General features: G+C 36.0%; 1 protein-coding gene across 1 annotated transcript in view; it reads left to right on the forward strand.

Annotated features, from left to right (window-relative positions):
* The window catches only part of LRP1B (LDL receptor related protein 1B), a 1,834,834-nt gene that overhangs the window by 1,121,410 nt on the left and 692,536 nt on the right, over positions 1 to 20,888 (forward strand). The window contains exons 15-16 of the mRNA XM_035008121.1: positions 4,667 to 4,789; positions 16,889 to 17,029. Coding sequence (XP_034864012.1) covers positions 4,667 to 4,789; positions 16,889 to 17,029 — 264 coding nt within the window. The remainder of the gene's footprint in view (positions 1 to 4,666; positions 4,790 to 16,888; positions 17,030 to 20,888) is intronic.

Genomic DNA, 20,888 nt, shown 5'->3' on the forward strand with positions numbered 1-20,888 from the left:
GTTGTGATCTCTCCTCTTTCATTCATGATTTTATTTATTTGGGTCATTTCTCTTTTCTTTTTGATAAGTTTGGCCAGGGGTTTATCAATCTTATTAATTCTTACAAAGAACCAGCTCCTAGTTTTGTTGATCTGTTCTACTGTTCTTTTGGTTTCTATTTCATTGATTTCTGCTCTGATCTTTATTATTTCTCTTCTGCTGGGTTTAGGCTTTATTTGCTGTTCTTTCTCCAGCTCCTTTAGGTGTAGGGTTAGGTTGTATATTTGAGACCTTTTTTGTTTCTTGAGAAAGGCTTGTATTGCTATATACTTTCCTTTTAGGACTGCTTTTGCTGCATCCCAAAGATTTTGAACAATTGTGTTTTCATTTTCATTGGTTTCCATGAATTTTTTAAATTCTTCTTTAATTTTCTGGTTGACCCACTCATTTTTTAGTAGGATGCTCTTTAGCCTCCATTTGAGTTCTTTCCGACTTTCCTCTTGTGATTGAGTTGTAGTTTCAAAGCCCTGTGGTCCAATAATTTGCAGGGAATGATCCCAATCTTTTGTAACTGGTTAAGACCTGATTTGTGACCTAGGATGTGATCTACTGTGGGGAATGTTCCATGGACACTAGAGAAGAATGTGTATATCGTTGCTTTGGGATAGAATGTTCTGAATATATCTGTGAAGTCCTTTTGATCCAGTGTGTCATTTAAAGGCTTTATTTCCTTGTTGATCTTTTGCTTAGATGATCTGTCCATTTCAGTGAGGGGGGTGTTAAAGCCCCCCACTATTATTGCATTGTTGTCGATGTGTTTCTTTGCTTTTGTTATTAATTGGCTTATGTAATTGGCTGCTCCCATGTTAGGGGCATAGATATTTACAATTGTTATATCTTCCTATTGACTAGACCTTTTAAGTATGATATAGTGTCCTTCCTCATCTCTTATTATAGTCTTTCGTTTAAAATCTAATTTGTCTGATCTAAGGATTGCCACCCCAGCTTTCTTTTGACATCCATTAGCATTGTAAATGGCTTTCCACCCCCTCACTTTCAATCTGGAGGCATCTTTGGGTCTAGAATGAGTCTCTGGCAGACAGCATATCGATGGGTCTTGTATTTTTTTTTAATCCAATCTGATAGCCTGTGTCTTTAATCCAATCTGATAGCCTGTGGTGCATTTAGCCCATTCACATTCAGGGTAACTATTGAAAGATGAATTTAATGCCATTGTATTGCCTGTAAGGTGACTGTTACTGTATATTGTCTGTGTTCCTTTCTGGTCTATGTTGCTTTTAGGCTCTCTCTTTGCTTAGAGGACCCCTTTCAAGATTTCCTGTAGGGCTGGTTTGGTGTTTTCAAATTCTTTTAGTTTTTGTTTGTGATGGAAGCTTTTTATCTCTCCTTCTATTTTCAATGACAGCCTAGCTGGATATAGTATTCTTGGCTGCATATTTTTCTGGTTCAGTGCTCTGAATATATCCTGCCAGTCCTTTCTGGCCTGCCAGGTCTCTGTTGATAGGTTTGCTGCCAATCTAATGTTTCTACCATTGTAGGTTACTGACCTCTTGTCCTGAGCTGCTCTCAGGATTTTCTCTTTATCTCTGAAACTTGTAAGTTTTACTATTAGATGTCGGGGTGTTGACCCATTTTTATTGATTTTGGGGGGATCTCTGTGCCTCCTGGATTTTGATGCCCAAATTAGGGAAGTTCTCTGCTATAATTTGCTCCAATATACCTTCTGCTCCTCTCCGTCTTTCTTCTTTTTCTGGGATCTCAATTATTCTAATATTGTTTCATCTTATGGTATTACTTACTTCTCAAATTCTGCCCTCATGATCCAGTAGTTGTTTATCTCATTTTTCCCAGCTTCTTTATTCTCCATCATCTGGTCTTCTATATCACTAATTCTCTCTTTTGTCTCATTTATCCTAGCAGTTAGATCCTCCATTTTTTATTGTACCTCATTAATAGCCTTTTTTATTTCGACTTGGTTAGATTTTAGTTCTTTTATTTCTCCAGAAAGGGATTCTCTAGTATCTTCCATGCTTTTTTCAAGCCCAACTAGTATCTTTATAATCATCATTCTGAACTCTAGTTCTGACATCTTACTAATGTCCTTCTTGATTAGGTCCCTGGCAGTTGGTACTGCCTCTTGTTCTTTTTATTTTTTTTTTTGAGGTGAGTTTTCCCATCTTGTCATTTTGTCCAGAGGAGAATAGATGAATGAGAGAACAAAATGTTATCCAGGTAACAATGACCCCAGAAAAATATACACTAAACAAATCAGAGGAGACCCAAAACCAGGGGGAAAAGGGAAAGAAAGAAAAAAGAAAAAAAAAAAAAGAATATGATCAAATATGATCAGGCTGGTGAATAGATCAGTGCCACACACTAGATTTTGGGCATATTTTGGTCTGTTAGAAGAAACTGCCACTCAAAATTTTAAAGAAAGAAAAACTTACATATGTACAAAAATAAGGGTAAATACGACGAAGGGATGGAATATGACTGTAAAGATGAAAATTTTAAAAGATTTTATGAAAGATATTGAGAAGTTGGTTGAAAAAAGAAAGAAGAGAATTTAAAAATAAACCAAAAAAAAAAAAAAAAAAGGAGAGAATGTGATCAGGCAGGAGACTAGAACAAAGCCATACACTAGAGATTTAGGGTATATTTTGGTCTGTTAGAAGAAACTGTATCCCAAAATTTTAAAGAGAGAACAACTTATATAGATACCAAAAATAAGGTTAACTACTATGAAGGGATAGAATATGACTCTAAAAGTGAAAAATAAGAGAGGTTTTTAAACAAGGGATTGATAAGATGTTGGTTGTAAAAGGGATAAAGAAAAATTCAAAAAAAAAAAAGAAAAAGAAAAAAATTTTAAAAATTAACTTTGAAAAACTAAAGAATCAGGGGGGAAAAAGCCATGAATTCTATGTGCTGTATTCCCCTAGCGCTGGAGTTTTGCCGTTCTCATTGATCAGTAGACTTGGTCTTGGCTGGCTGTTCTTGCTGATCTTCTGGGGGAGGGGCTTGTTGCCTTGGTTCCCAAATGTCTTTGCCAGAGGCGGAATTGCCCCACCCTTGTGGGGTCCGGGCTAAGTAATCTGTTCGGGTTTGCTCTCTTTTGTTCCCTGCAAGCTTTCCGTAGGGCTTTGGAGGCCGAGAGTGAAAATGGCGGCCTCCCAATCTCTGCCCCGGAGAAGCCGAGAACTCGGGGTCTCGATTCTCAGTGCGCCCCCAGAGAAAAGCAGTCAATCACTCCCATCTCCTGGTCTCCACCCACACTCCGTGCTCACCCAGCCTGTGACCGAGCATTTCTATCTCTGGCACATGATCCCGTGTGAAGTCTCCAAACCCAGCAGATCCCTGCGGTGCGCTCCCACGCGCTCCTCCCGGGGGAGGGAGGGGAGTCTCCCTGGATCTGCCGCTTGTTGGGTCCCTGCTGGAAGAGCAGTGGCCCGACTGTGCCACGCATCACAGTTTATGGCTGCCCTGAGCTGAGAGCCCGCGCCTCGGCTCCATCTCTGCAGCTGGCTTCCCCGCTCCAATACCTGGGAGCTCTGCCACACTTAGGCACCCCGGTCTTTCAGTGACCCCGAGGATCCTGAGACCACACTGTCCCAGCGAGAGTTCAACCCCCCGCTTAGCCACTGGAGTGACGTCCCTCAGCAGAGCAGACTTCTAAAAGTTCTGATTTTGCACTCTATTGCTCTGTTACTTGCCAGTAGCGGCTGAGAGAGCCCCCTCCCCCCGCCATCTATCTTCCCGAATATCACTTCGGATTCACTTCTCCGCACGTCCTACCTTCCAGAAAGTGGTTGCTTTTCTGTTCAGAGAGTTGTTCCTATTCTTTTCTTTGATCTCCTGTTGAGTTTGTAGGTGTTCAGAATGGTTTGATCCCTATCCAGCTGAATTCCTGAGACCAGACAAAATTTAGGTCTCCACTCCTCTGCCATCTTGCCCCTCCCCCCAAAATATTTTGATTAAATCAATATTCAAGAACCTGAATGTTACTAAAATAATGATATACAATTTAATCCTGTACATAATATGCATAGCATATTCAGAACACCTAAGTATCCTATGAAGTATTACATTTTTATTGTATAATTATGGAATAAACATGGTTATATCTGGAAACTACTTAAAAAGTCTCTACAGTCCTTATTGGGAAAAACTTGAACTAAGCTTCATTATCCTCTGACTTTGGAAATTGATACTAAAACTTGAATTATTAGCTTCCTTAGCTTTCAAGTGTATTTTTATTTTTCATAAACATAGCAAATTTAGTTTACTTCTCAGAATAATGGAAGGAAATGATTATATACTTCACATTGTTTCTTCTGATCTGATTCTCCTATCCTAGACAGACATCATCATGTCCTGTAACCTTCCTCTCTTCTGGTGCTTATTTGCCCACATACCTCTATTTCTTCTGACTAACGTGCAAATTCCTTCTATTTCCCAGCGCATTGTATATTTTTAAATGTTTCTGAATTTTATTTAGGGTTCAGTAGGTATCCTGACTACATTAATGAATATGTAATATACATATGCATATATATGCATACATTTTTATGCCTACCTATGTCTCCTAGAAAGAATATGAACCTGAACTTGCTAACTTTGAATAGAATCAGAGTTCTCTGACATATTCGCTTCCCTACTCTTGCAGGTGACAATATGTGCCGAGTAAATAATGGGGGCTGTAGTACCCTGTGCTTGGCCATTCCAGGAGGCCGAGTATGTGCTTGTGCTGATAATCAACTTTTAGATGAAAACGGGACAACTTGCACATGTAAGTTTTGTTTGTTACATTCATTGATTCATTCATGTCTTTTTGAAGAAGAAAAGCAGATGAAACCAAAGGAATTAAAATCAAACTTGGAAAGAAAAATTCAGATAATCACTTAGGTATAATCCTCTTTAGGTTACAAATAATTAACTGAATTAACCTATATAAAAAACATTGCATAATGATGAAGTTTTCCAGAGCATTTGTGACTGTTGCATAATAGTTCACTAATAAAAAAAATATATATATGTATAAAGTAGTTTATATATATTTATATATATTATATATAAGCTTATATATATAGTTTATATTTATATATCTTATTTTTATATATTATATATATAAATAGTTTAGTAATAAAAAATATATATATGCCACAGAAGAAAATATTTCATAAAATTGTTAAAGACCTTCACCATTAGGACAAGCTCAGTTATCTATCTTTGTTGGTGAAGAGAAAAGAGAGGCAATAAAGAGATTTAGGGAAATTCTAGACTTTATCAAAATACTGAATTAATTGGATTGATTGACCTGGATTAAAGGCACTTTATTAACTTTTACTGACCTTCCTCAATTTACTGCATCTTGTTACTCCAATGTGACCCTTTTGAAGTTTATTCTCTTTATATACATCAAGTCCCTTATCCATAGCAATAGGACCCATGCTATGTATGTATTGAGTACTATAGAAATGTTTCTGGGATGCCTTGATCTTGAATTGCATGTTATTCATGATTCTTCAGAGAAACAGAATAGAATGTAAATATATAGAAAGAGATTTGTTATGAGGACTTGGCTTATGCAGTTATGGAAGCTGACAATTACCAATATCTGCAGTCAGCAAGTTGGAAACTGGGGAGTACCATTGGTGTAGTTCCAGTCTGAATACTGGTAGGCTGAAGACCCAAGAAGAGCCAGTGTTTCAGTGGGAGTCTGAAGGCAGGAAAAAAAACAATGCCTCAGTTCAAGGCAGTCAGGCAGGGAGAATTCTCTTATGTACAGGAAGGTAGGCTTTTTTGTTCAATTCAGGCCTTCAATTGATTGGATGAGGGCCACTCACCTGCTTAATTTAGTCTACAGATCCCAATGTTAATCTCATCTAAAACACTCTCACAGACACACCCTGAATGATATTTGACCAAACATCTGGGCACTCTGAGGCCTATTCAAGTTGACACATAATATTAACCATCACAAATTATTAAATAATACATAAATAAATGCATTTTTCATCAATTATAATGATTGTTTCAGGGAAGGCAGAAGGAGAAATAAGTATAATAAGATTTCAACTTATCTGAAATGTTTTATTTCTTCTGAAGAAGAAACAATGTGAATAAGGGATTTTTACTAATGATTTAATACAAAGTAACATTTGAGAAATATACAGAAAAATTTAAGTGAAAAATCCACCCTTTATGCCACTATTCAGCAATAAACAACTAAGACATTTTCATGTTTTTCCTTATAATTATATATCCCTGGAGGTTATTATATTTTACTACTACTAATAATAATCATATGTAAAATTTATTGTATTCTTATGTAGGATGTGGGACTTTATGATAAATTTTCATGGTTCTCATTAGCCCTTACAATAATCATATAAGGAAGATACTATTATTACTTCACTTTAATATTCAGGATGTAGACTTGAGGGTTAATAGCTTTCATAATTCACATAATTAGTACATAGGGATTTAATTCCCAAATTATTTTATTTTGGAGACGGAATTCTTAGTTATGTGCAGTTTTACACATTTTGGATCATACCACAGTATCATTTACTTTGTGCTTTATTTTTAATAGGAGCATAAGCATCTTATCATGTGACTACATATTCTTTGTAAACATGATTTTTAAATCATTTATCTTCATTTTCTACTTGATGTTTGGTGTTATTTCTGATGGATTGTTATAGATATGTGTGTGTTTCTTTACTGTTTATGATCCCTTCTGTATTTTACCATATAGTCCATGGTCAATTTGTTACATTTTCTTTTTTAAGCATTTGGAATAATACCTCCAGTTTTAAATTCTATTATTATTTTGAATTTTAACTATTTGAGATGAGGACTTCGGCTTCTATTCTCTTTATCTTCCTCAATTTCATTCCTTATAATTTAGGATTTCTGACAAGGAATATTATTTTGTTTTTTTGTTTTGTTTTGTTTTTTTAAAGATTTTATTTATTTATTTGACAGAGAGACACAGCGAGAGAGGGAACACAAGCAGGGGGAGTGGGAGAGGGAGAAGCAGGCTTCCTGCTGAGCAGGGAGCCCAATGCGGGCCTCGATCCCAGGACCCTGGGACCATGACCTGAGCTGAAGGCAGACGCTTAACGACTGAGCCACCCAGGCGCCCAAGGAATATTATGTTGAATCATCAATCAATAAATCTTTTTATAAAATGTTTTGACATGCATAGCTAGTTTGTTGATCAATTTTATAATATTTTCTTTTAGACATGACTCAGTGTTTCACTGGTTATATTGCTTAGTATTCAAACTTTAGTTCCTCATTGTTTAATTATTTATTTTCACTGTTGTTTAGGATAGATAAAGTAATTTCTTGAAGTTGCTTCTTCAAGAAGAGCACAAAGACTGTATAACTGTGGAGTTCCTGTGTTTTCTAAACAGGTTTCCTTTGCATTTATATGTGACTGACAATTCTGGATATTAATTCTTGGCTAAACAAAAATTTTCTTCAAAATTCTGGAAATACTATTTAATTTATTCTGGGGTAGTATACTTGAGAGTAGAAATACGAATTTTACTTCTCTGGGCAATTTTTTTTTTCATTGTTAGTAGGGTTTTTAAATTGTCTATTAAGACAATTCCTGTAGATCATAATTATCTGAAGTATACTTTCTTTGAGTCATCAGGTGGTTTCCTTCCCTTGTTCTGTAGTAGTATTTTTTAATTCATATCTTGGTTGGTTATTTATCATCAGAAGGGAAGAGATCTATCAAGATCTATAGTTTTTCAGATACAAAGCATTACTTTGAACAACATAAAGTCTTCCTGGTTGTCTGCTAAGCTAAATCTTATCTTGGTTATTGAGAGAGAGAAAAGGTATAGTTTATATGTACATTTCCTCGTTCAATTTTTAGTATCTACCACAGATTCATCTAAAGTTATTTTTCTGGTATAAAATGAAATTTTTTGCTATCCCAGATGAATAATTCTGACATTTTGAACAGATGAAATGTGTGTGTATGCATGTGCACACACACAGACACACACAAACACACACACAGTAACCTTTATGGACCCCCACCCAGTGTTATCCTGCCTTTGCTCTACCCCCAGATTGCCTCTCAAGGATGGAAGGTACCAGCGCAAGTATCTCCTTTTTTGATAGACGCAGACCTTAGAGTGAATGCTGCAGGAGCAAAGGGTCTCTCTTTTTACCTAAAGATAAATAAGCTTATTCAATTTTTAATGGTATAAGTTAGAGAAGCTTCTGGCTGAATATTTAAATCTTGTTCTATTGGTCTTGCAAAAAAGTCAAAATTCCCTTAAGATAGTGTCAGTTGAATGATCAAGAGGCTGAGTTTTCAAGGATCTTGTGAGTTTTTATCCTTCATCTTAGTTTTCATAGTGGGAAGTTGGAGGGAGAGCATATACATCAGATATATCTAGATGGTTTTTTAAGCTTGAAATGTTCTAATTAGTTCTTTAATTTTAATTGTGTGAATCATAATTATCTGGATCATTGACATCCAAATTATCTTTCCTATTTCCTTCATTCTATGCCCCATTAAAAATTTATGGATTCCTTATGAGTTGACAAATCTATATTGCTACTGATATAGAAAAGATACTGACCATTGGATATCTTTGTGTAAATAAAAATTGGGTGACTTTTGGCTTTTAAGGAAATACTATACACAATGTTGATCATACAGTTACGATAGGAAATTTGTTATCATGACTGGACACATATGATTATGCATCTGGTGAAAAATATTTTTCTGTGACTATTGGTGTCTTTCTAATATCTACAATTCATTGATGATGTAACTCCAGTGCAATAAAAAGAGATAGGAAAGAAGATTATTTTATGTATACTTGTTACACTAAACAATGTTAAATCAACAAAACCATCTGTGTTCTTATTTGGGAATTTGTTGTTGCATTTGTCTGTTTGAAACTCTACTATATATTTAATAGGGCATGCAACTTGCCAGGTTTCTTTCAAATGTAATGGGAAAAATCATGAGTAAGCAGATAATAACTCATTTCTTATAAACAATTCATAGTGTGTTTATCTAAATTATTCCAGTTCCTATTCCTTTAATGGCAAAAGTTTTTTAAGGATGTTAGCCTTCAGACACATGAAAAAATGCTCAACATCACTTGTCATCAGGGAAATACAAATCAAAACCACAATGAGATACCACCTCATACCAGTTAGAATGACTAAAATGAACAACTCAGGAAACAACAGATGTTGGTGAGGGTGCAGAAAAAGGGGAACCCTCTTATACTGTTAATGAGAATGCAAGCTGGTAAAGCCACTCTGGAAAACAGTATTGAGATTCCTCAAAAAAGTTAAAAATAGAACTACCCTACAACCCAGCAATTGCGCTTCTAGTATTTATCCAAAGGATACAAAAATAGTGATTCGAAGGAGCACATGCACCCCAATGTTTATAGTAGTAGTGTCCACAATAACCAAAATATAGAAAGAGCCCAGATGTCCATCAACAGATGAATGGATTAAGAAGATGTATATATATATATATTGAATATGTATATATTCAAAAAGAATGAAACCTTGCCATTTGCAATGACATGGATGGAACTAGAGGGCATTAATCAGAGCAAAACAGGTCAGAGAAAGACAAATACCATATAATTTCACTCATATGTGGAATTTTTTTTTTTAAAGATTTTATTTATTTATTTGACAGAGACAGAGACAGCGAGAGCAGAAACACAAGCAGGGGGAGTGAGAGAGGGGGAAGCAGGCTTCCTGCTGAGCTGGGAGCCCGATGTGGGACTCGATCCCAGGACCCTGGGATCATGACCTGAGCCGAAGGCAGTCGCTCAACCAACTGAGCCACCCAGGCGCCCTCATATGTGGAATTTAAGAAGCAAAACAGAACAACATAGGGGGAGGGAAAGAAAAATAAAATAAGATAAAAACAGAGACAGAGGCAAACCCTAAGAGACTCTTAACTATAGGAAACAAACTGAGGGTTGCTGGAGGGGAGGTGGGTGGCCGATGGGGTAATTGGGTGATGGGAATTAAGGAGGGCACTTGACATATGAGCATTGCGTGTTATATGCGACTGATGAATCACTAAATTCTACCCCTGAAACTAATAATATACTATATGTTAACTAAGTTGAATTTAAATATTTTTTTTAAAAGAATATGTTAGCCTTAGTTTTCAGATGAGGAAATTCGAGTGCAAAAGGACTACAAATAGAGTTCATGGTTGCAGAGTATGGTATAAAACAAATATGAGCATGCCACTAACTTCTCATTAATGCTGATTCCTCTCAGCTTCTAATTTAGTTCAGGCTACATTACAGTTTTCTGAACTGATTTCAACTGGATTAACTCGGTAATCTGAGTTAACAAGCAAAACAAAAATACATATTGCAACCACTGAGATATGATTGTCCTGGTTCCAGTCATCCTCGTTGAATTGACATCAAATGAACAAAAACCCAATGACAGTTGGTCAGACCAGAAGTAAACACGAAAGGTTGTGTCTCAATGAATTTGCAGCATCAGGCTGTGTCAGAAGAAGCATTCACCCAGCAGAAAAATATTGGCATGCTACGTGATTGATTAAGGATGAATTCTAATGCTATGCCTGGAAGGAATCAAGAATGAGAGTAGGCTGGACTCTTTGTCCTTGTGGATCTTGTGTGGCATGGGCAAATCCTCAGTGAGAAATGAGACCTAGTGTAGCATAGTAACTTGGAACTGACCGCACTGGAGAAGCTATGTAAAGCCAGTTGATCAATTATCAAATGAGTTTTTTAATTTACTTTGATGCCTCTGTGGGGAAAAATACAATATACAAAACTAATAAATGAGAACATGGATAATCCCAAGAAAGTAAGTTAAGCTCCTAAAAAAAAAGATAGTCATTATTTTTTTTAATAGCAAGATAATTTTGTATAGAATAATAAGTCAGTAATTCTTTAAATTCCTCTTTAGTGGCCTGAAAGAATAGACAGAATTTTCCAATGTGCCTTACTCCCAAGAGAGCAACTTAAATAATTGATCATCCAAGGGTAGCATTGCACAGTTATATGTCAGTGGTACTCTGTGACCTTCTTTACCTTCTGGAACACTAGATATATTCCTCTGTGAAAAACAGTGCTCCACTATGGCTAAGCCATTTATCTGTTCAGCTGTGACAAGCCTTATGTTCTAGGATATATGCAATCTAATGTGTAGTAAAAAGTTTAAGGCAGTAAAAAGTTTAAAAGCTCCATCCAGATGAATATTTATGGCCTTCTGTGCATAGGAACCCACAGAAGATTATGTACCACTTAGGTTGGCTGCTCAGAAGACCACTCTATCTAATGAAGGTCATCCCGCTATGATCTAAAGGTGAGAATTCAAAACCCATAGCAGCATTTTTCACATTGCCTTCCTAAATAGGCAAGCTTATATAAAGGCATCAAAAACACTGCAACTTTAAGTTTTCTTTTAGGTCCTTTTGTCTTCCTGCTCAAATAAAGGGATAGTTAGAAATTCTCCCCAAATACAAAATCTGCTAAATAAACATATCCTAATGTAAAATGTATAGGGACCATAGGAAAACTTCATTTTATTTGTTGTACTAGGACTCATGCTTTTATGACTAAGTAATCATAATTTTGATATGCTCAACAGCAAAAACATCAGTTGACAGAAGAGACAATGATTACTTTAGATACATTACCACACTGGGATTGAAAAGGAGAAAAGCAAAGTGACAAACACAGATACTTGTTCATGGGCACCACAGCTTATTAAACCAAGGTGAGGAACATATGTATTTAGTTCAGTTGCTGAGCTTAGATCCAAATCTCAGCTGATTCCAAACTAAAATAAAATAAACCAGTTTATTAGTAGGGTTTTTCCCCTTAGTTCATTATGATCTGGACATGAACTCCAGCAATCCCCAGTTTTTACTGAAAAGTAATTCTAGAATGCATATTTCCTTTTGCAGTGCATGGAAGAGTCATGTGGAGACCTTCTAATTTCAATGTTCTAACAGCAGGTATCATAGGATGTTTATGACCTGACAGTTCCTTGCCGGGAATGCTATGATTCATGTCATTTCATTTTTGATCCTGATTAAATTAAAGGATTATTTATTACTTTGTCAGCTTTCTTACTGGTGAGATCATGTTGTAATATTTTTACTAGAAGTGGCCCTGGTGGTAGAATTATGGGTTTTGCATCAGTTTTCAAATTCACGGTGCAAAGCACAACTCTAAAGCAAAGCTTGCAATTCTAGCACTTGTTAATATATTGAAAGCAATCTATGTGTCTGCTCAACACCCAAGTGCTGTATAGGTTCAGTCACATTAAACATTGGAACAAAGTCACATACATGGAGCTTTTCCTATATGTTCACTTTTTTTGGCGTTGTGGGGGACTTTATTACTCTTTCTGTTTATCTATATATGGATCTTTTCCCCTTCAATTAAACTAACTTCACCCGTGATCTTTGGTGCTGGTAGAAGACTATTAGCTTTTGAGCCACTTGAAGTGATATTGTTTTCCTGAAGTATTTATATAGTCTCCAGAGAAAGAATTTCTCACTATAATAAATGGCTGTAATGTACAATTATGTCTCTACTAATTCCAGTAAGTTAGGCAGCAAGTATTTTTTTTATTATTTTTTTTAAAGATTTATTTATTTATTTATTTATTTGAGAGAGAGAATGAGATAGAGAGAGAGCATGAGAGGGGGCAGGGTCAGAGGGAGAAGCAGACTCCCCGTGGAGCAGGGAGCCCGATGCGGGACTCGATCCCGGGACTCCAGGATCATGACCTGAGCCGAAGGCAGTCGCTTAACCAACTGAGCCACCCAGGCGCCCCAGGCAGCAAGTATTTTTTTTAATGTCTACTCTATGACTGGTTCTGTTCTAGGTATTATTCTGTTCTGTATGTGACGTTGTCCTTCCTACATTCAAGAATTCCAAGTGGAAACATTAGATGTATAAAAATTATTTATAAAATGATTCCTTTATAGAGGTTTGTGCAAGGTATACAGAATACTATTCTTATTTTTTCTAGGTGCTATTAGCTCTCTTATGTGATACCGAATATATTGGCTTCATCATCTCATTGATTCTCACAAAAGTAGGTAGATTGGCTGGCCATAAGCTGGGGTGTGACGGTAAATGACGTTGCTGCCCAATTTCACAGAGTTAGGTCAATGCTTGGAAAAAGACCGTGCTTTTTGAATGTCAAAGCTACCATCTTATCCAGATTATCACTTATCATATTAAACATTTTCTTGATAATGGACATTGCTAGCTCAAAAATCATCTGTCTTGTCTCATTACAGATCTTGCACATACCTAATAGTGTTATGATAGCATGGTTTCTGTGTGACATACTACAGGTTACATCTGGAAGGCTTGGGTTAGGAGTAGAAAAAACCAATGATGTCATACGCCTTGAAAGACTTTGGAAATCAGAACCCAGTATCTTTTTTTTTTTTTTTAATATTTACTATTATGTCAAAAATTCTGAAGGGTCTGAGATTCTACCCTAGGCAAGCTAACATGTTAACTTGTCAAAGATTCATAGATTCTGACAGAAGACACACATTTCCTGGATCAGACACAGAAGATTTTATTACTCATGTCACAGCAGGCAGCATGAGTTTCATGTTCATATCCGTTCTCTTCACCCCACCCAGCCCCAAATCATATGGGGGCAGTGCATAAGCAGGTCTAGGTGAATGCTGCACCCACAGTGAATTTGTATTCACACTAAAGAACCCAAGCTTGAGTCTGCCAGAAAATTAGCCCAACATTTGCCCCGAAGGGAGACATTATCTTTGCTATTTTGGCCAAGAAAAAAACCTAATCTCTGCTCTAGAAGATGGCGTTATCTGTCTCCCAAGGCTGTTAGCTATATAAGCATCCTTGAAAAAATGTCCAGAATAAAAGCTGACACAAGACACATGGAAATGCCATGGAGAAATGCCTCTTGCCCAACAAATTATAGGGCCTAGAAGACTTGCAGACACATTTTAAAATGTCAAAGATATTCATATATGTTTCATTATATCTGCTCTTACAGTTATAACCAATGTCTAACTGCTGTTACAAATTATAATGGTATTATACTAATGACATTGATATAGACCAATATCAGCAATAAATATAAAGAGTGAAATTATCTCAAAAAGTTGGCTCTATTGGTTTTCAAACAATTGTCCTGTCATGAAAAATGAAAATGAAACTTTGGACATTGTCATCATGTATTTTTGAAAATTGCCACCTGTTTATTAGCAAATATCATTTAAAAAAACCCCAACAAATCGGAGGGGGAGATGAACCATGAAAGACTATGGACTCTGAGAAACAAACTGAGGGCTCCAGAGGGGAGGGGGGTGGGGGGATGGGCTAGCCTGGTGATGGTATTAAAGAGGGCACGTTCTGCATGGAGCACTGGGTGTTATACGCAAACAATGAAATGTGGAACACTACATCAAAAACTAATGATGTAATGTATGGTGATTAACATAACATAATAATAAAAAAAAAGAAAAGAAAATTTTGTTAAATAAAAAAATAAAAATAACCAACAATCCACACATATTTGAAACTATGTTTAAAACAAGTTTGGAAATTTTGCCTATTTGCATTCTTTCCATAATGATCTAAATGTCACTTGAAAAACATTTAGACTCTAAGCAGACTTAAAGAGCTTATCTCCAAATTGGTTACGTTAAAGAATATTTAGTTTAAAATATTAATTTTGTGGGGGGGTAGTTTTTCTTTCCGTAGACATCTTGCTCTTCTTTAATATAGATGTAATTGTTCAAAAGCAGCTATAATTTCACTCTTGTATATGGATATCCTTGATCATTTCTTAAAACTGTCAGTTGGGTTTATTTGATCAAATGACCATGTGAAAGCCAAGCTTTTTAAATTGGTGGGACTGTTATCAGAAGGAAAAAAAAAAAGATGGTTTCTTGAGTTTTTCAATCCCCAGGCTATAAAATAACTGAATTTATGTAGCATTTCTTTGAAGTCAACTATAGAGAGACTAAAGAAAATCTTAAAGCTGAACTTAAGTTCGGAGGAAGCAGATTACATCTCAAATCAGGTTTCTTGTCTGACTGGATTTTTTTTTTTTTTTAACTGAGAGATTGTTTACCATTAGGCGTAATCATTATAGAAAGAAATTAATCAAAATACTCTTCATTAAATGCCTAGTTTTAAGCTGGGCTTACATGGATTCAAGGAAGAAATTATACCACCCTCAAAAATCTTAGGGTCCAATTGAGCACACTTGAGACTCAAAGTAAGGAAAGTTTGCATGTCATCAGTGATCAATTCTAGAGATTTTGAGAGGAAAGCTCTATCCTAGAAAGACCTAGACATATCCCAATGTACTTCCACTTTGCTTTGGTTACTATTCTCCTCCCAGTTGCTGCTATAAAAAGACATCCTCAGGTTGAATAGGAGACCCAGTGATCTCCCCTTTTTGTTTTTATCTTGTTGTCATTTCCTATTTGGGACTTGTTCTATATAGATAACAATTTACAATTATTATTATTATTATTATTATTATTATTATTACTTTCAAGTGACCTTACAGAAATGATATAATTAGAGAAATTGCTGCTTTAGCATTTTGTTATTGAAAAGGATTAGAGTTAAAAAGGGAGACAAAATTACTATCAGTCCCTACATACAGTGTCTGCTTGTCTGAGAGGGGATAGAAGAGACACAGGCTTACCTTTGTTCAAATTGAATATTTCATTTACCCTTAAAGCCTTAAGAGTCTAGATTTAATGGGCAGTTTTTCTTTTCCAGACACAGGAACCCTCATGCCTTGTGCCTCACTGCATAACTCTCTGAAGCAGATTCTCCACAGTTATGGTTCAAGAGTCACATTCCCTCTTCCGTTCTTTGGAGCAGGGGAAATACAAGTATTAAAGGAGCACTAACACAAAGCGTTCTAGAAATGCCTAATATATTTTCTCAACATCCCTAATTATTGGCGTGTATATAGGTTTTGTGACAGTTCATCAATCCAAATGAGTTATCCAAATGAAGGTCAAAGCCATCAGGACTGGAATAGAAAGAGTGGCTTTTGTTTCTCTTAGCAATAAACCAGCTTTTGATAATTCAACATATTTTTCAGTCCACGAAACACAAATTTCTTTTAACCATTGCCCCATATTCCTGTCTCTTTGTAGACTCCTATGAAATCCACTCAAAGAAAGCAAAAATCATCATCTTAATAATAGCACTTTCAATTTGTGAATAAATCCCAGTCAACTGAATTCCTAACATTTGATTAGAGAATATGGGGTATATAGAGAAAACACTGCATAGAATCTGGATGTATAATGAGATCATTTTTTATTAACTTAATACTTCCATGAATACCTAACCAGAGCTGAATTTTTCTCCCACTTGCAGACCAGCAAAGTTAAAATAACCATCATGGCTCTGTTCTTGCCTTATTTTTTCACTTTGATTAATTTGGAGTGTACTTGTCTGTAAAATGGAGGTAGTAAAATTTTTTGCCGTGCCTACTCTATAATGGGTCATGATGATAATTGAGATTATGAATGAAAGCCCTTTAAAAAGTAAAACTACACACTTATCATGAATATGAGGTGGTATTATGTTATTATTGTTGGTATTATTATTTTGGTGACAGTTGTTTAAAATCTTTAAAATTCTTAGTAGAATAATTATTGTCAGAAAAACTTAATTTTTTTCTCCTTTCCAGGGATGGTTGTCACTGCAATGTTAAGATATTTTCATATTTTCTTCAAAATGAAATGAATCAGTATTTTTGTTATTAAAACAAAGCTGACGTTTTAATGAACTGAATATAGCTAGTATTGTTCATATGTCTTTTTTTTTTTTTTTAACCGTAGTTAATCCTGGAGAAATATTGCCTCACATATGCAAAGCTGGAGAATTCCGCTGTAAAAACAGACACTGTATCCAAGCTCGCTGGAAATGTGATGGTGATGATGACTGTCTTGACGGAAGTGATGAAGATTCAGTAAATTGCTGTACGTTCTCCTTCAAGTAATATTACAGTTCCCTGAGTCTTTTATTTGTTTTTTAAAGATCTTATTTATTTATTTATTTGAGAGAGAGAGAGTGCATGCACGAGCAGGGGGGACGGGCAGAGGGAGAGGGACAAGCAGGTCCCTGCTGAGCGGGGAGCCCCACGCGGGACTCCATCTCAGGTCCCTGAGATCATGACTTGAGCCAAAGGCAGATGCTCAACTGACTGAGCTACCCAGGTGCCTTCCTTGAGTCTTGTAGCGTGTGAACTATCAAAGTAGTTTGTGAAATCTAAAAAATATCTGATAAAAATTGAACTTAGGTTCCCCCCCCCCTCAGTCATCCATTTATATAGAGTAGACTTTAGATTGTTCCCTTGCATGGTTTTAAAGCACTGCTTTTCTTGTGCTTTTCCATCTTTAATATTATCATTTTGGTTGCTCCAGAAGTTCCTTCTTCCCTCTTCCGTGCTAGCAATACCACCACACCATTATCAGAAGGTTGCTATAGGAGACCCTTTTGGATCTCTGAATTTAAAGATGTGGAAAATCAATTTAAACTCCCTCAAGTCAGAATTGCTCGTACAGAAGGTCACGATCCACTCTATTGCTCCTTGGCAACAGAGCCTTGAAGAAGATCCAAGGAAGCAAACATGGGTTTGGAACATGTTATTACTAACTTCACTGGCTCCGTACATGGTAGGAGACACCTATGGGGCACTCGGATAGAAATTCAAGGTTTGATTATTTCCCCTTTGGCTTCTATTTAGCTGTTTATCATTTCCCACAATAGGAATAGTTTCATGTTTCTGATTGGGATAAGGAATTGTCCCACATATGTGGAAGGAAGACACTTTGAGAAACACATTAAATAATGTTTGTTTTGTTTTGTTTTTTTTACATTTTAGTATTTCTTTACTTCTGAGAGATGGAAGGGGTATGATGGGGGAAGGGCACACAGAGGCTTCAGTTGTATTTGTAACATTTCTTTCTTTTTTTAAAAAATTTTTTATTGTTATGTTAATCCCCATACATTACATCATTAGTTTTAGATGCAGTGTTCCATGATTCATTGTTTGTGCATAACACCCAGTGCTCCATGCAGAACATGCCCTCTTTAATACCCATCACCAGGCTAACCCATCCCCCCATCCCCCTCCCCTCTAGAACCCTCAGTTTGTTTTTCAGAGTCCATCGTCTCTCATGGTTCGTCTACCCCTCATTTCCCCCCAATAATGTTTTGAGAATATATTTGATTAGAGTCAAAATGAAACAGTTTGGAGATATATAAAATATTTTTTATATGGAGAGAGGTGTGTGATGGGGATATATGTATCCGTAATCTTTTAATCTGACCTAGGTAAATTATTTTAAAAAGAAAATTATTTTTTCTTTCAATTGACGATATTTTCCAAGTTAAAATGGATGAACTAATTGAGTTAATTGACAGTCCTCCATTTTCTTGTCTTTCTTTTCTTTTTTTTTTTTACCCAAGATTTTAAAAATAAAGTTTTAAAGATCTTTTGTTAAGCATGGGCAGAATTGGGGCACCTGGGTGGCTCAGTCTGTTAAACGTCTGCTTTCAGCTCAGGTCATGATCCATGATCTGGGAGTCCCAGGATGGAGCCCTGCGTCATCTGGCTCCCTGCTCAGCAGGGAGTCTGCTTCTCCCTCTCCCCCTACTCGCCTCCCTGTCCCCCGCTTGTGCGCTCTCTCAAATAAATGAATAAAATCTTTTTTTTTAAAGAATGGACAGAATTAGTCTAGACATTTATATAATGCAATTATCTATATTTTTGGATAAAACTCCAAGAATATGAGCTTTTAAAATACATTTTCCAGTTGTGTATAAATACATAATACATAAGTTGTAATTAATATATGAAGATAACACTACTTTCCCTTAATTTTCAAGCATGGGCTCTGACTTCAACATTACGTGCTCCATGTTTTCAACCCCATTAATATTTATACTATAAAGTATTAATCCATAAACAACATATTAAATACTAAATTGATGCAATTAGACAAAAATTTCAGAGTGGGAGAACATTTTGTCTAAGGATAAAGGGTGTTTTTCTTAACTTTTTTACATAAATGATGTATTATTTATTGATTAAAGTAATTGCCTCTTTCCCTCTGACTCACAATGGCTATTCATGGTTTTAGTGAATGCTCCCTGCATATCAGCTTCCTGCGTAGTCACAGAGCGCCTGTGCAGAGCACAAGTGTTTTATCACAATATTCACATGGTGTTCCTTTAGGTCCATGCTACTCCCTGTGTGATTGTTCTTTTCATGAATTCACAAAGCAACTCATTTCCTCTATGAGCATATGGGGCATTGCATACTGTTAATTGCAGTGTTAAAATTCCTAGTCAGGATTTTTTTCTTGATTATTTACATGACTTCCCATACCATTACCCAAACCTATACTATGGACTTTTCCTGCAGTCTTCTATTTCATTTATAGTCCATATTCAATTCTATATAATTAATTTTTCATCTTTACCTCCTCTCAGACTTCCCTGGCTAAATTAGTCTCCTATCCTAGATAAACTCAGCAAGTGCCTAGCTATTATTCCTACCACTATTGCTCCCTTAACTAAAGCCCACTTTCCAAACTGCTTCCAGAGTAGTATCCATAGAATGAAACCAAATCTTGTTATTTCAGTAAATCCATAACCAACAAGATAAATTCTAAAATCCATTAATTCACATATAAACATTTTAGGACTCATGTTTGCATTTTTAGCCTTACATGCCTATCATGTATACACTTACCTTCTTTGTTCTGATATATCAAGTTGGACTACAAGTAGATCTCTAAAAAATGCCCTCTGTTTCTCGCCTCTATAACACTACAGCTTACGGTAATCCCCATGGTTTACCATGACCTTTATAGGGAAGTCTTTTGTGAACACTGAAAAATCTCCTCTATGCAGCCCAGTTGGAGTGAAACATCTCATGTATATTTCTTTATCATGGTAGTGACCAAACAATATTGCAATTATATGCTTATTTATCTGGTGCATCTAAGAGATGGATATCTTTACGAGCAGACACATTATGTTGTAGTGTCTTTGTAGTCTCAGAGTCTAACAAATCACCCAGCATGTGGAGAATTGATGACTAAACAAAAGGGGCAACGGAAAACTAAACATCCCTGGCCACCTTCCAGCAATATGGAATATTTTCTAAACTTGCAGTGATTCTGAGCATTGTCATAATCCTGAGGTCCCATGGTTAATATGCCAGCACTATGTCATTCATTTCAGAAGATTATTTATATATTAAATGCCCATAAGTTTTGCCCTTGAATTCTGTTATCATTCTGTTTTCTATCCTTTAGCTTCTCAATTCCGAATCACAAGACTATGGGGTTGTATTTATGCCTCCTTTTTGAACTCTGATTTACATCATTGATGAAAATTGCTAAAGTCCTTGATCAAGCTTTACTGAAGTATTTTTGCATAATCTTGGCACTTTAAAATTTTGACCCTCTAATATACTGGATGAATTTTATTCTCATGAGCAACTATTCTTGTTAAACTACCTGAAGTGAGTAGAAAATGTTAATCATGCTCAAATGCCAGGAAACGTAAGGCTTTTCCCCCTATTTTTTTTTTTTTTACTGTACATGAATAAAAACTTTCTTAAAAAGTGATAAAACCACTTCTCACCTAAGCTACTTTAAAGAAATAGTGTTTTGTAGAAACTGGCTGGAAAGGCATACATTTGCTATGCAACAGCATGATAAAATGGCTATTTTTTCAAATTCTAAGTAAAACTAATATCAAGGGGCGCCTGGGTGGCTCAGTCGGTTAAGCGACTGCCTTCGGCTCAGGTCATGATCCCAGGGT

Source organism: Mirounga leonina, unplaced genomic scaffold, assembly GCF_011800145.1.
Source record: "Mirounga leonina isolate KUSES-001 unplaced genomic scaffold, KU_Mleo_1.0 Mir_151, whole genome shotgun sequence".
NCBI classification, from domain to species: Eukaryota; Metazoa; Chordata; class Mammalia; order Carnivora; family Phocidae; genus Mirounga; species Mirounga leonina.